Source organism: Oryx dammah, unplaced genomic scaffold, assembly GCF_014754425.2.
Source record: "Oryx dammah isolate SB20612 unplaced genomic scaffold, SCBI_Odam_1.1 HiC_scaffold_27, whole genome shotgun sequence".
In the NCBI taxonomy this organism is placed as follows: Eukaryota; Metazoa; Chordata; class Mammalia; order Artiodactyla; family Bovidae; genus Oryx; species Oryx dammah.
Genome location: NW_024070211.1, coordinates 23,760,250 through 23,777,400, shown reverse-complemented (window position 1 = coordinate 23,777,400; position 17,151 = coordinate 23,760,250). Strand labels below are relative to the sequence as shown.

Here is a 17,151-nt window from a genome sequence, read left to right as displayed (position 1 = left end):
GTGTGACTGAGTATACGCTTACTTATCAGTCACTTCCCCTTGTCCTGTGAGCTCAGGCATAGATCTTGCCTTAGTCATCCTTGTGTCTCTGGAACCTGGCACATAGTAGGATGCAATAAATGTCTGCAGCATCAGTGAATGAATCAGCCACCATATAGGCCTTGCTTTTATGCTGCTGGGGACTAATGGCTTACCAGATCTACAGTCCTCTGATTTTTATGACTTTACATAAAACAGATGTCAATATTTTAACAAATTGCTCTATATATTTATGCTTTAGGTCAATAAACTTGCAGACTCTCCAACTGAACCTAGAAGCATAAGCACAAATGAGTACAAAATCACTATAATATATGGACAACTCAGATAAACTAACCTAACTATTCTGCAAACATTATGGTCTCTTCATTCATTAAAAAATATCATCAATTCATAAAGTGTGGGACTTCCCTGGTCCAGCGGTTAAGACTCCACACTCCCAGTGCAGGGAGCCAGGTTCCATCTTTGGTCGGGGACAATCCCACATGCCACATGGTGTGGCCCAACAAAAGAAAAAGGAAAAAGAAATCAACAACTGTGTGTGTGTAACATACACATCTAAGTTCCCTCTCCCTACAGGGTCTGACTCTTTGTCTCTTTCCCTCTCTCCGTCTTTCAACACATATACACAAACATACATATATGCATATACGTATAGTTTAAAAGGAGAATCTGTTCACTGGGACATAATACTATAATCTAGGATTTCCCCAGACAGTTAGGGTTTCCTCTAGAGAACAACCATCAGAAAAAAGATGGCATTACAAAAGTACATGTTTTCAGCTTATAAACCCATTCTTTTATTTCTAGAACACTTTCACTCCAGGAATTTGAATGACAATGGAACCAAGTTTCTCAGGCAAAAATGTGGAGAGATCAGAGTATAGGTTAAAAGTAAAGCACTGGACTGGGGATAATATTTGCAACATATGTAATAGAAAGGGAAGTATACTATCCAAGATACAGAAAGTGAAGTGAAAGTTGCTCAGTCATGTCCGACTCTTTGCGAACCCAAGGACTATACAGTCCACGGAATTCTCCAGACCAGAATACTGGAGTGGGTAGCCTTTCCCTTCTCCAGGGGATCTTCCCAACCCAGGGATCAAACCCAGGTTTCCCGCCTTGTAGGCAGATTCTTTACCAGCTGAGCCACAAGGAAAGCCCAAGATATAGAAAGAATTCTTGCAGATCCCTAAAATAAATACTACAGCATAAAAAAATCAAATAAAGGCTGTCAAGAAGAAATTAATAGACAAGGCAAGAAATGGAAAAGGCCAATACACATCCAACGACATACACAGCCTCACTAGTTCTCAGAAAAATGCAAACTGAATTAATGACCATCTGACTATTATGAAGAGAGAATCTCCATTGCTGTTAAGTGTATGGATAAATAAACTCAGACTCACTGTTGGTGGAATTTGTAAACTTTACAAGCCATTTTGAAGGCTCAAACTGTAGTATCCATTAATTTAAAATGTACAAATCCTTTGACCCAATAAAAGAATTTATTCCTAGGCTATACCTAAATTAATGCACAATAATATGTATTAACAACAAGGATAACGGTAGCATCATTTGTAATAACACTTGGAAACAACTCAAAAGTACAGCCATAATGGAATTGCTTAAATAAAGTATGGTCTACCCCTACTTGGTATTGTATTATATACCAAGGAAATTCTATGTTTAAGTTGGAAAGAGTAAAGTAGATTTCCATGGATAGTCATGGAAATAGTTTCTAAGACAGGCTAGTAAGAGGAACAGCAGAAAGTTGCAGAATAATATGCATAATGCAATACCATTTTTTTTTACTTAAAAAACTGTATACATCTAGAAGGATACATAAAAAATGGATACATAAAAAATTGCAATTTTAAACAATATAGATAAACAGAAAGAAAGCACCATAGATTAGACATTCATGCACATCAAAGAAGGTACAAGAAGTAAGCAGTTACCAGAGGTCAGAAGAGGCAGGAGGTCAGGAGTTACAGTAGCAAGAGCTGGGGAACCCCAGAGTTCAAGGCAGGTGTAGACCAGGAGTCGAGCACAGACAGGAGCCTCATTAGAAGGAACCAGCAACCAGAATCCTGTGAAGTGAACCTGACAGATACTAATGCAAGTCCTCTGGCACCATCTCATATCCCGCTCTCCACTCTCTGAGCAGCAACTATCCCCAAGGCCGCTGGCCTCACCAGCAGCCACAAGACAATTAATTTAGTGCCCCAAGTTGCAAGGGATGGAATAAGGTCAGGTGACAGGCAAAGCCAGATACAACACCCACATACACACACACGTGCATACTTTGATTATACAGTTACTAGTTCCAGATTATAAGGGAACTTGTGGTGTGCTGCACAAGTTCTATTGGCCTTAGAAAGAATGCTACAAATGAGCAAGACTCGTATACAGCAATTCCAAAATACTATTTGAAATTCTTTTAATCTAACCCCAAAGGGTTATTGTACCTGAGAGTAAGACGAGAACTTACGATCTAATGCATATTTTTTCAGCTACTATCTAATTACTCAAACATTACTTCTAATTCTACCTTCAGAGTGCTGCCCCACTATATCAGATATACACCCTTGATGCTCAAATGAGTTCCCTCCATTTTATGCAAAAGCACATGGCTTCCGTGTTAAGAAACACATGAGCCCCTTTCCTTATCTTTTCTCATTTTTTTTCATGTCTCTGTATTCTGGAAGAAAGCTTATAAAAAGAAGAAGCAGTGGTCATTTAATGTTATCTTTGATCCCTTAGCCTTGTGCTTGACTACGATTTTCCTGTAATTTGGCTTGAGGGACTTCTATTATAGCAGAACACACGATGTAGGGAGAGTATCTCCGGCATTTCAATAATTAAATCCTTTTAGGACCTTCTCTTACTGAATTCTGTTCTAAAGAAAACACAAAAAGTTCAAGCTACATACAGCAAGTACATATAAAACAATAATCCAAAGTATAGAGTATATCGCAACTGACAGTTTACAAAGTATTGTTAATTACACTACCTCTCTGATCCTCACAATAGCCCCCATGAGCTTTAGCAAAGTAAATATTTCTATTAAACTTTGTGCGTGTCATTTTTCTTATCTTTGAATCAATGATGAGCCAAATTTCATGGGTCTGGTGAGAGAGCCGGCTGACACCAGGGTCCAGGAGGACACACAGCATCCCTCTGCTGACAACAGGAAAACTCCCTAAATCAAGATCAAACCTCTCTGGGACAGCAACATCCACACCATCAATAAAATCTCATGTGGCAGCCCATAATGGGAAATTGGCAGGTGTCTAAATCCTCAATCTGACCCTCATCTCCTGACCCTAAGAGGCATTGCCTCTTAGCTTCTGTAAATTGGGCTTCATGCTACTTAAGGAAGACCAAAAGATTAACTACTTAATCCTTATAAATCTCTTGGGAATTGAAAAGTGCTAAAAGAAAAAAAAAAATACAGAACTTAAATAAGTAGCCTGAGAGTTTGATTCATCTGTCACAGGAAGGTAATATTTTCTAGGGTTATGAGAAGCTCAGTACAGGTATTTTTCTGAGAGAGTGTAAGGGTAAAACTCAAGGAAACCTTCAGTATTAACACAGAGGAAAGAAGACCAAAGAGAAATATAATATACCTGAGATGATGTCATGAGACTCAGTATTGCTGGGTTTACTCATCACAGTTAATTAATAAAAACCAAACACCTACTGGGCACAGAGCCTTAAGCTGCTCTTAGCTTAATGAAAGATTCATTGAATTTTTTTAGTGCATTAAATTTTGGTCCATGACAGAGATGGGGCTTCTAAAGGTATGCCAAAATAGGATGAAAAATTAATGTCGGAGAAATTGGAATGCATTCTGATTCTGCTTATCCTTTAACTGGGTTTAGAATAAGTGAAGGTTATTCAAATTCCCTTGAGAAAGCAATGTGTTCTGAAGCATCTGATATTTGGTCAAATAAGATTGGGATCAAAATTCAATCCCAATTCACATTATCACTGTTGGATACATCTAAGAAAACACAACAGGTCACACCACAGTGCAGAAATGAGGGGGAGAAGGCAGGTTATGGGAAAGTCTGAACCTCAGGAGAATTCTGCAAAAGGCCAAATCAGCAGTTTATTTCAAAAGAAAGTACTGCAATGTCAGAATTCATTTGAATAACTGAACGCATAAAATTAAATAAACTCAAGTTTGAAAACATGCCATTACATACTTGGAAATATCTCTTTAAAAAATGAAAATAAACTTGGTGAACCAGGAGAGAGCAAAAGAAAAATAGTCTGTCTTATCACTTCTAAACACTGACCAACAAACTGAAATTTCTGAAGCAATATTTAGGTCTTATAACATCATTCACAAAGGAAAAAATAAAAAAGGAAGAATCAAAGACAGAAAGGAAGGGAGGGAGGGCAAATTAATCCAGAAACCTTCCAAGTACTCATCTTTGTGAAAACTGTTGCAACAAATCTTATAAAACCTTAACCAGTACCTCTAATGTTGTTCATTCCGTTATATAGAATACACTACAGAAAACTCTTATGGAAGCAAATTCTTCTAACAGTACTTAAAAATCTTCAGTGAACAAAGGAGTAGGGAAGAGAGTATTACTGAGAAGGACACATTTTCCTAGTCTACTAATTCATTTCTTGAGACTGTGAACTAAATAAAAATTTCCGGAACATTTGCTATAACTTGGCCCAGAGCTGGTTCCAAGTGTCGGAAAAAAGAAACACGTAAGTCCCTGGTCATGATCTCTAGAGACTTGCAATCTGGTGTCAGGCAAATGCTGTACAAGTTGAGGATAATACAAGACTGTTCCATGTTGCTGGAGCACTGGATATGCACGGATAAAAAGACAGAAAAGTGAGAAGGTTGGAGAAGTGGGGTCTGGGACCAATGTGTAGAACAAGAAAATGCAGGGCTAAGAAATTTGAATTTAACCATTAAAGCTGGAGGAGAGTGACTGAGCAGATACGTCATCTGAGTGAGATCTGTGCCTTGGAAGGATGGTGATAATGAACAGGCCAGAAAAGGGAAGCAGAGATGAGCCCAGAAACAGAAAGGGGCAGAGAGGAGGTTTAAAAAAAAAAAGAAAGCAAAACTGTAATACCAGTGAGAGTGAAACAAGGAGATGAGTTTCAGTCCAATTTGAATAGACGGAGGAAGACTTAAGTAAAGGGTGGAGAAAGATGTAAGAAACACTGTCCTTTTGCACTGAAAGATCCTGGGACATAATAATTCTAATCACAAGACTAAAGAGGTTTTCAGAAGACGATTTTAGTCCTTGTCACATTAAAGCTGAGATGACCACAAAGAAGCCCAGTGAAGACCGTCAGCAGCAAAGTGAGGAAGAGTCATCTGGTGATAGGTTTCCAGGAGAGAAAGTCTAGCAAACACAAAGGAGAGAAAAAACAGCCAAGAGGGCATTTCAAAGGCAGGAGGAGGGAGGGAGCTAGGGAAGAAATCAAGCTGGGGTCGAGAGTCAGCAGAACTCAGGGTCAGGGTGAGATAGAGAGGAGCTGATTTAAAGACAGGGTTGTGATGAGCAAGGGTACAGGGCTGCAGAGACGGGAAGGCAGGTGAAGAGTAAGGGATCATCACTGGTGTTGACCATTAAGATTTCCCTGGAGGAGTAAAAGTGAAGTCAAGCCATAAGCTGCCACAAAGCAAACAAGTTCTGGCATAAGGGCAGCTCTGAGAGTATGTTAAAGTGAAGTCGCTCAGTCGTGTCCGACTCTTTGCGACCCCATGGACTGTAGCCTACCAAGCTCCTCTGTCCATGGGATTTTCCAGGCAATAGTACTGGAGTGGATTGCCATTTCCTTCTCCAGGGGATCTTCCCAAACCAGGGATTGAACCCTGGTCTCCCGCATTGTAGACAGACACTTTACCGTCTGACCCACCAGGGAAGTGGCTTAGAGTATGTTACTAGGAGGTAAATGCATGGAGGCTGGATAGCAGCGTGAAGGGAAAGGATTTTGATCTTCTTTCTTTTTTGTCTTACATACAAATAAAAAACACTTGGGTGTTAGTAAAAGAAACCAGAGTGTATCGTGTCCAACTCTTTGTGACCCCATGAACTGTAGCACACCAGGCCCCAGGCTCCTCTGTCCATGGCATTCTCTAAGCAAGAATACTGGAGTGGGTTGCAATTCCCTTCTCCAGAGGATCTTTCTGACTCAGGGACTGAATGCAGGTCTCCCACATTGCAGGCAGATTCTTTACCGTCTGAGCCACCAGGGAAGCACCCTCAAAAAAGAAACCAGAGAGGGGATTAAAAAGTCATAATAGAAAAGAGAAGACAGTCCATGGAGACGAAGGGACAAAATATTAAGGGATGCTTCACAATTAAGTTCTAGTTCATGGAAGCAAGGAGGCGAGTTGTGGCTCGGGCTTAGAGATATACAAGCCACCTGCTTCTGACAAGCTTTGGATCTTCCATTTACCAAGAGTTACGGGAAGCAGGGAAAGCCTTGTGTTCTGGTACTCAGTACAAGCACAGTTCATACCTTAGACTTGACAGAGAGAGAGGAGAAATGCGATGACAGACTTAGAACTGAAGTCAAAGTTGGGGTGGAGACCAGCTCATTCTAAATGCCAGGACACCACTTACATTTCCAAAGTATTTGTCCAGCAACTCCACATACCGATGCACAATCTCTAGGGTCAAGAGCTCATTGTCCTGATTTTCTACTGCACAGCAAAAATATAAACTAGCATACCTTAAAAAGGAAAAAAAAAGATAACGTAAAATAGGATGACACGTTACACAACCTGACAATGTTTTTTCTATGAATATGCAGTTACCTCCTCCTCCCCAGGCAGTCTCCCTGTTCACATTCAAGAGGGAAACGTCACTCATCACATTCAATATCCTCCCAAAATGTAAAGCAGCATACAGAAAAAAACATGGTGGTGACTGGATCATTTCTGCTCATGATGTGAAAGATCCTCAACAAAACTGTACCTTGAGGTGCTGTGATCAGGGGACAGAGTCCTTTAATCGGGGGCTGTTCATGCTTCTTTGAATGGTGAATTGTCCTGTCTAAAGTCCAAACCCCTGACCACGGGGCCCAGGGGCCCACATTGCCCACCCTCTCACTTCACACTGTACCACAGTATATCCCGTCCTCAGCTTGTCAGGTCCTCTCTCCCATGTGTGTTTCTTCTGCCTAGAATACTCCTCCCCTCCCCGTTCATGGGGCTCTCTTCTACTTCTGTAGCTCTGAGCGTGGATGTCCTTGCCTTCAGGAAATCTCTGTCCTCTTTGACTGCCCTGGATGCCCCTGCCATGCATTGCTGTGCCTCCCCTTCCCCCCAAAGAGTGTCTAGCACCATTCACTCTGTATTTCATGGCCTGTCTCTCCCCGACTAGGTCAGTGGCTTCCCAAAGGCAAGGACTGAGTCTGCCTTGTTCACTGCTGTTTATCCAGGAGCTGTAAACAGAAGCTGTTGAGAGAACTACTGAAGTCTATTCTTCATGTAATAGTTTAAATCACAACTGAACCCAAAGTTGTAGAAACCAGCAGGCAGAGAGAAGTAAGTATTCCCTTTTGCCTTTCCATCCCTGGGATGCTTATTACTGTAAGGTGCCTTCTTCGCTTACATCTCTCATGATGCTCGTATGAAAAGCTTTGACACAAGGCCCAGCAGAAGAAGCTTTGCCCAGGCACTTCCTGGTAATTTACTCCATTAAATATAGCCTTCAATGTTACCCTTGTCTTTCCCCTTCTGATTTTGTAAACATCCCTTGTGAGAGCGCTTCTAATGTGCATCTTGCTTCTGAAAGTTGCAGTGTGATGTTAGATGCAGGGTCAGATCAGTTGTGTTCTGATCCTGGCTGAGGCATCAGTTATCTGGGTCTTTATGGGCAAACAACTTTACCTCTCGGGACCTCAGTTTCTTCATCTGGAAATTGAGGTCCCTTTCTAGTATGGTCATGCCATGGCAACCAGGTAAAGCAATGAGAAGATATAAAGGCTTTAAAATCAGAAAAAAAATCTGGATTTTTCCGCCAGTTACCACTCAATTATTGCAACTGGGGATTAACTAGATTAATTACTTAAATTCTCTGCAACTTCAGTTTCCTCATCTGCAAATGTGAATAACAAAGAGCTTCTCATCTTTCTACCAAATTAACCTTTTTTTCTATAGCATGTTACTAACTGAAACTGTTTTGTTTACTTAATAGGTGAATAAGTTCCAAGAGACCAGGAATGCTTTGTCTTGTTCACTACTGCATCTACAGTTATTGGAACAGTGTTGGAAATACAATAGATTCCCATAAGATATTTCTTGAATGCATGCATATATTATCAACATGTAAATTATCTTAAATAAGTATCTAGAATCCATCCTGGTACATGGAAAACCATTCAATAAATGAGAGTTCTCTTCTGTTTAGTCTACTGGTACAAACATTTGGGCTTAAGCCTTCAAAGGTTACAGTAAATGATGGAATTGGTGCTGCAATCTAAAATGCTTAGGATTAAACAAACCAAACAGTAATGAAAAATTCAGTTCTCAAAAAGTTACTCACACCTTTTATAAACAAGTTTTAGCTCCTTCCAGTCAACAAAACTGCTTGTTCTCTGACCACGGGAGAGAATAATCTGAACAATTTCGCGCGTGATCTTTTTCCTTTCCTTGTCAGGGAGAGTAGTGTACCATTTCTGCAGCCGTAATTTCCCTTGTCGACTGAACAGCAATATGAAATGTATCTAGAACAAATAAAGGACAGAAAATAAACAGAATTTGGTCAGATAAATCATTCTACCATAGATATTAAAATTAGGCAGCAGGGTTTTCAAAGGATTATAAGTTAGAAAAGAGGAAAAATACTTGCCAGCATGAAAACTATCCCGTCTGGAAATGACATTTAACCCCAAAAGAACAAAGAAATGTATACAGTGCAAACAGCTTATTTATACTACAGGAGAGAGACAGTTTCTCTTAATTCATTTTATGAGTCACAAACTCATTATAGGGATATATCATCTCTCCATTTCTCCCACCTCCCCAGTCCTTGCAACTACTGTTCTACTCTCTGCTTCTATGAGTTTGATGTTTCTAGATTCCACATATAAGTAATCCCATGCAGTATCTGTCTTTCTGTGCCTGCCTTATTTCACTAAACATGATGTCTTCTAGGTTCATCCATGTTGTTACAAATCACAGGAGTTTCTCCTTTTGCAAGGCAGAATGCTCCTCCATTGTATGTATGTCTATGTATGTATGCACACACACCATACTTTCTTTACCCATTCATCTGACAATGGACACAGGCTGATTCCATATTTGGGCCACTGTCAATAATGCTGCAATGAACACGGGGGTGCAGTTACCTTTTTGAGAAACTGATCGCCTTTCCATGGCAAACATACCCAGATGTGGCATTTCCCTTGGAACTATACCTAGAAGTATTGCCATATGGTAGTGTTACTTTTAAATTTTTGAGGGACCCCCATACTATTTTTCATGATGGCTGTACCAATAGACATTCCCACCAGTTGTCTGCAAGGGCTCCCTTTTCTTCACACCTTCACCAACACTTCTCATCTCTGGTCATTTTGATAAAAGCCATTCAAACAGGTATAAGGTGATATCTCATTGTTCTTTTGACTGACATTTCCCTAATGATTAGTGATACTGAACATCTTTTCATATACCTGTTGGACATCTATATGTCTTCTTTGGAAGTATGTCTCTTCAGGTTCTTTGCCCATTTTTTAATCAGGTTATTTGTTCCTTACTATTGACTTGTTTGAATTCCTTACAGCTTTGGGGTATTAACCTCTTAACAGATGTATGATTTGTAAAGATTTTCTCCCATTCCATAAGTTGTCTTTTTACTCTGTTGTCTCATTTGTTATGCAGAGGCTTTGCCCAGAGTTTGATGCAATCCCATTTGTCTATTTTTGCTTCTGTTGCCTATGCCTTTAGAGTCATATCCAAAATATCATTGGCCAAACCAATGTCAATGTCAAGAACTATTTTCTGTATGTTTTCTTCTAATAGTTTTACAGTTTAACAGTTTCAGGCCTTACATTTAAGACTTTAATCCATTCTAAGTTGGTTGTTGTATGTGAAGTGAGATAAGGGTCCAATTTCACTCTTCTGTATGTGGATGTTAGTTTTCCTAACCATTTATTAAAGAAACTGTCCTTTCTCCATTGGGTGGTCTTGGCACCTTTCTCAAAGATCAAACTAAGTCTCAAATGTAAGTTCTTTGAGGATTACTTGGCTGAGACATGTAGAATCAAATTACCTTTGGCATCACAATAAACATTTAACGATTTAGATAGTATTAACCACACTAGGGAGAAGCCTGATTTTATTTTCAATTAAGTTTCAAAATGTGTATTTGAAATGCATGTTCCCATTTCAGTGAATTTTAAAAGTTTTAAATGAATAGAAGACACTGTGATATGTAGAAACTTACTGTGGAACCTGGGGGGTATCAAAGATTAGTTTTTCAGAAATTTTCAGATGATCTGATCTTTGTTTTATAAGAGATTAAGTTTTCTCAGTCTACAGTATGAAAAGATCAATTCCAGAATCATAATTTATTTTGTAGTTTTTGTTTTTTACAAAATAAAATTCATTATTGAGACTAATTGTCTCATGGAGGGAATGATATATACTAGGAACAAAAATAATTAAAATTCTCAAACTTTAAAAATATTCAATTCTTTTTATTAAAGAGATTTAGCTCTGAATAGCACAGCATATGTCATATATCATACAAACTCAGCAGGTGGACATTCTGAAGATCAAAAGAAACCAGGCTTTTTCCTCAGGGTATCCCCTACCCTCATCTTATAGAATTTGAGGTCTTCTTAATTAGTTATATTCTTTCTTAGAAAAACAAACAAGACCTTATAACAAGGTCTTGAAAAACCAAGACATAGAATGAATAGAAAGCAAGTTATAAAGTCCTGCTCATCTAGCCATTTTAAGAAAAATCACTCTCAGTCTGGAATTTTAAGCATCTAGTTAGAACATAGCATTTTCTTAAATACCCATTTCACTCTCAGTGCAGGTATAGATAATTCAATAATGAAACTACTAGCACTTTCTAAGAATCATATTGAGAGAAAGATATTTTTAACTTCTAAGAAGAGATCATCATAAAAGTGACATTCTAAAAGTACAAAATTGGATGGGAATAGAATAATAAAACCTCAGGATCTTGAGAACAAGGTTCAGCTTTGGATTATCACCAGTAGATAAGACTATTCAGTCCTATTTCAAGTGAATGGTCAGATCTTTGCTAGAGAAATGAAATTCACATATTTTCTGGGTGTTGACTTTGCATTTTCTGTCAGAACATTTTCTTCTTCCCATGTAAACTAAATCTCTTCTGTTACAATTTAAATTTATTTTCCCTGATTTTATCCACAGAGCATATTAAAAGACAATATATCACTATCCTTGAAATAATAAGTAATTCTCCACATATTTGAAGACAGGCTTTAAAGTGTATCTGGAGTCTTTTCCCTCCAGAAGAAATTACCTGGTTTCATGTCTTCTTATTGGTTCTATTACCAGATTTCAAAACTGTCAGTTACAATTCCTCCAGGACTACTTCACAGATAAATGTCACTTTTAATTTAAAGAGCTCAGATCAGTGCCCAAAGTTCCAGTGAGAAGCTGGAATTTTTGCTGAGTTTAATTGTGGATTACTTTCTAGTTCTTTTACAACCTTCTCTCAAGATCAAGTGCTTTTCTTCTTAAATGGATCAACAAGGTAGAAAATAAACAAAGAACTCTTTTTCATTCTAACAATGAATTCAAAGAGAAACGATGATCAAGAACATAATACCCACATTCATGAAGTCTTTTTAAATATAAAAATGTGTTTCAGATTCAAAAGAACAACAAATAGATTCAAGTTTAGCCAATCATTGCATTGATTGAGACAGTGTTGAAAGATTTCATTCTCTCAGGTTCTGCTCTGAGGAAGAAGTAGCTTGTGTTGTGGTGTCTGGTGTCTGTTACATCTCAAACAGAACAATGTAGCATAAGAAAACTGGTGGCATGAACTGCAGTGACTCTCAGGAGTTCACTGCCTCTAGCAATTAATGTTATCCAATTTATCTGCTTAGTCATTCAAAGCATATTTGTATAATACATTTCAAGAGATTAATCAAATACCATTTTTGATTAGCATTAGCTTAAAGAGTATGAAAGAAAAAAAGGCAATTGGAAAGGTGTTTTCTTCCTAATATACACAGAGTCGACTTAAATGCCAACTCTAGAAATAACCCTAAATCCAATGCAGTGTGATGAGCAAGGCTGACTTCTTAACTGCTCTGGCCTCTGGTAGGCATCTGGGTTCATCAAGATCTCCCTCCCTCATTCAAGGTTAACCTGAAATGATACGAGAGGAAATAATCACATTGGCAGCAAAATTAACTGTATTTCAGAGACCTTAAAGTACAGATTATTTATTCACTCAATGCATATTTACTGAGTACCTACTATGTGCACCATGAACCTACAACATAAAACTTCTTTATCTTCTTCACCTTGAACAGCTTTTAATCATGACAAAGAGTCAAAAAAAAAAAAAAAAAGGTAAACATATTTAATTAAACCACAGGCCTTTACGTTCTCTGGTGGTGGTTGGTGGTTTACTCACTAAGTCATGTCTAACTCTAAGTCATGTCCTCCTCTGTCCATGGGATTCTCCAGGCAAGAATACTGGAGTGGGTAGCCATTTCCTTCTCCAGGGGATCTTCCCAACAAAGGGATCAAACCTGAGTCTCTTGCACTGCAGGTGGATTTTTTACAGACTGAGCTACCAGGGAAGCCTTACCTCTTCTCTCCCAAAACACCACTAAAATGACAACAGTAACATTTCTTTAATGCAGTAAACCTCAAAGGCCAGGAGAATGGCAGGAGATGTGATAGCAGCCAAGAGATTTCAACAATTCTTTGGAAGATGGAAGGGGACACAAGACTGATAACTAACTTGGCAACTTAAGGAAAATTGTAGCTTAAGAGGTAGATTCCAAAGAGGAAACCAGAGAAAGCCTGAGAGCAGCGCTCAGGGGTACGATGGCCCCCCAGAGTTCTAAAAGCAGGGACACTGGCTAAAGGTCTACCTACAGAGTGGTTGGCATGGACCACCTATGGCACTCCTGGGGGATTACAGTTAAGTGAGAACACTCATGCATGTGTACACACACAGCGCGCACACACACACTCCACAGTAAGTTGCCAGCTGCTTTACTCAAGGGTACAGAAATTAAGTGGAGTCCAGGCAGCTGGGGCATCTCTTGGCTCAGCTTCCTCTGGCCCCCAGTCAGTAACAGGAAGCAAGTAGCTGGCAATGCCAACACAGCTTGGCTTACCCAACCTGAGAAGCTCAAATTTGTGCAAAGCCATATTTCTTCCCAGGTGGCCAAGTGGTCAAGAATCTGCCTGCCAATGGAGAAAATGCAGGTTCAATTCCTGGGTCAGGAAGATCCTCCGCTCCAAAACTCTTGCCTGGAAAACTCCACAGACAGAAGAGTCTGGCAGGCTCCATGGGGTCACGAAGAGTTGGATACAACTGAGCACGTACAGGCACACACACTCACACTCACACTCACACACACAGTCACACATATACTCACACTCACACACACATACACACATACTTCTTCTTTACTTAAGGCTTATGTTACCTCTCAAGGGACTTACACAAGTAATCTACATCCTCAAAAAGAAATATTTACAGACATCTGCAGCCCTCCTGGATCTTAAACATAATTCAGAGCTGCAAAGCTACATATGCATCTTCACCAAGTGAGAAACATGTTCCTCGCCTCTACCACCAAACTCTGTGATATTAAAAAGCTCATCTATTAATTAGGAAAATGAATGATTCCTCCCTGAAGACACTAAATGACAGAGAAAAGATCTCTAGGTACTAACAACAGAGCCTCCCGGGCCACCCGACTATGCCGCCAGAACTGTCTATTAGCATCTTAGCACCCACTTTTAAATATGAGTAGAGGCCAAGGATTACCTGACATCTGAGAATAGTCTCTAATGTCAAAGGAGACTGAAAAGAACAAATAGGAAAAAAAAAAAAGTAAGTAGTGGCTACAGTAAGAAAGCATGGAGCAGGACAAACTGTTACACACACACACAAACATGAGTATGCTCAGAGTTCAAAGAAGATGGAGTTCCTACATCAATAAAACAAAAGCAAGGTTCTATGGAGGAAAAAAGAGACAAGGAAAAAACTCTCATGAATGAAAAAGTATAATAACCAAGAAATGAGAACAAACAGAAAAACAAAAGGAAAATTAGAGGAAAAGATAAAACTATTGAGGAGTCAACCCAGAAGGTGCAAAATTCATAGAGCTAAGACAGAGATAATGGGAGAAAATCTCAAAGAAAGAATTCAAAAAATGTCCTAGGTCTAACAAGATGAGATGTCATATTAGATAGGCTCATCATGTGCCCAGCACAAAGAATTTTAAAAGGACATTGCATGAAAGAACTCATGATAAGGAGAATAGCTTAAGAGATTCCAGGAAGACAAAAAGTTCACACTCAACAGATCAGCAATCAAAAGAGCATAGGACTCCTCACCTGCAGCTTTTGGAAGACTAGATGTCTACACCCAAGCAAATTATCAACTCAGTGAAAGAGAAGAATAGACCTTTGAATTTTCACCCTTGCATAGACTAAAAATGAAGAGAAAAATAAAGAAGAAATTTGCATCCAGCTTCCCTGGTGGCTCAGTGGTAAAGAAATCTGCCTACCAATGCAGGAGACACAGTTTCCATCCTTGGGTAGGGAAGATCCCCTGGAGAAGGAAATGGTGACTCACTAACAGTATCTTTTCCTGGGAAACCCCATGGACAGAGGAACCTGGCAGGCTACAGTCCATGGAGTTGCAAAAGAGTCAAACACAACCGAGCAACTCAACAACAAATATCTTCCTTAGGAAGCCACTGGAAGATGTCTCTCAGCAAAGTGTAGGAGAGAGTCAGATATGGTTACCTAGAGTACGGGCTTCCAAGGTGGCACAGTGGTAAAGAGCCTGCCTGCCAATGCAGGACCCAGAAGAGACACAGGTTTGATCCCTGAGTCAGGAAGATCCCCTGGAATAGGGCATGGCAACCCACTCCAGTATTCTTGCAGGCATCAGAGGATGAGACAGCTGAATGGCATCACTGATGCAATGGACATGAACTTGGGCAAACTCTGGGAGATGGTGAGGGACAGGGAAGCCTGGAGTGCTGCAGTCCATGGGGTCAGAAAGAGTCCGACATGACTGGGCAACTGAACAAGAACCTAGAGTACAGGGAACCCAGACCAAAATGGTGGTGAAAGGAAAGACCAAAACGACAGCCATGTACCAGATCAAAAAGCAACCATTTCGGACAGAAGTGGTGGAGGCTGGAGGAGGAGGTGGGGAAGGGTGTGATAGAATTTATAGATCATTTCATTCCTTTTTATAGTTGGAAAAAAATATCGATAGTCATCTGAAAGATTTGTCAGACGACTGGGGGGAAAAATAATGATAGCTATATAGAAAACCAGATAGTGGAAAAAATACTTACCAACTTCAGAAAAAGAAATGACACAAGTAAGAAATCATAATCTTAGTTCTTAAAACTACTTTGGGAAAAAGAGAAAGGAGGAAGTATGTGTGTGAGTAGAAGAGAAGTACATGCTCAGTTACCATTAGTCAGGAGATAATGTAAAGAATTATGAGTAGGAAACTGCCAGCATAAGCATGTTATTTAGAAATATAGATGGAAATACCCAAAGTGCTTGGTTGCTCAGTCGTGTCTCTTTGCGACCCCATGGACTATACCAGGCTCCTCTGTCCATGGAGTTTTCCAGGCAAGAATATTGGAGTGGACTGTCACCAAAGGAAAGGCTGCAATTATTGAAACTAATTGCCTCTAGGAGAAGAACATAGTAAAGAAGAGTTGTTGTGTTTCATTATAAAGTAGATGTACCCAAGTAGATGTTTTAAAATATGAACATACATTATTTATATTTAAAATTTTTAATGGAATTAAAAACCAATAAATAAGGGATGATAGATTACCTATATTTAACAGTGACATTAAAAACATATTCTGAGATATCTTCCCCTCTCCCAATATTAAACTCTAAGCTTGAAGGGAAAAATCCATAAATACATTAACTGTTCTAAACTATCATTTATGAGCTCTCATTTGATTTTATCTGATGCAGTTTTATTTTTCAACCTCATGAGTAAGAGTGCCATTAGTTTACTAGCTTCCAGGTGGAATAATATATTTTATGTCCTGATTTTACTTCAAGCACATAACATTTGACCAGAATTCTACTCTTCTTAATACAACTTGTTAGTATATTTTTTATATTTATTTATTTGGGGCTTGCCTTGGTCTTAGCTGCAGGGGCTCACAGGCTCTCTAGCTGTGGTACATGGGCTTAGTTGCTCCACAGCATGCACAGTCTTTCAGGACCCACATCCCCTGAATTTGAAGGTGGATTCTTAACCACTGAACCACCAAGGAAGTCCTTCTAACATAATTTTTAAAAAGAGAGGACAGATGAAATTTTTTGGAGATTCTATGCTATTCTTCATGTACTAACAATTCCCTATACACACGCACACCCCACCCCAAGCTTTTCTCTGTGGAGCAAAGACGTTCTCCTCTGAAGCTTCTTTTCATACTACTGGTTTCTCAGTTCTCTTACCATTTTGCATTTTGCTTCCTGAATGATGTTTAACTCCACATTTTGCTCATAACAAGGACTCAGTAAATACAGGTGGAACTGTTGAATTTTGCGAAATGGCAACTAGCTCTGTCTTAATATTCTGAGTAGGGAACTGAGTTTTCTATGAGGGTTGGAGAACACTGTGGTTTGGGGTTTTGTTGAGCATCATGAGCTTGAAACTGGGATCATATTTCTCCAGATTCAGTTTTTTGCCCAATCTTCTGGCCGCTTATCCTGACCGATTTAATAGTTCTCTGGCCAGAAGAGTTTAATAGCATTTATACACTGCAAGGAGATTCAACCAGTCCATTCTGAAGGAGATCAGCCCTGGGATTTCTGTGGAAGGAATGATGCTAAAGCTGAAACTCCAGTACTTTGGCCACCTC

General features: G+C 39.3%; 1 protein-coding gene across 1 annotated transcript in view; it reads right to left on the bottom strand.

Moving 5' to 3' along the window:
* The window catches only part of AP1S3 (adaptor related protein complex 1 subunit sigma 3), a 66,139-nt gene that overhangs the window by 10,598 nt on the left and 38,390 nt on the right, over nucleotides 1-17,151 (bottom strand). Inside the window, exons 2-3 of the mRNA XM_040228481.1 lie at nucleotides 8,582-8,760; nucleotides 6,654-6,762 (exon numbers count right to left, since the gene is read on the bottom strand). Of these exons, the coding sequence (XP_040084415.1) occupies nucleotides 6,654-6,762; nucleotides 8,582-8,760 (288 nt within the window). The remainder of the gene's footprint in view (nucleotides 1-6,653; nucleotides 6,763-8,581; nucleotides 8,761-17,151) is intronic.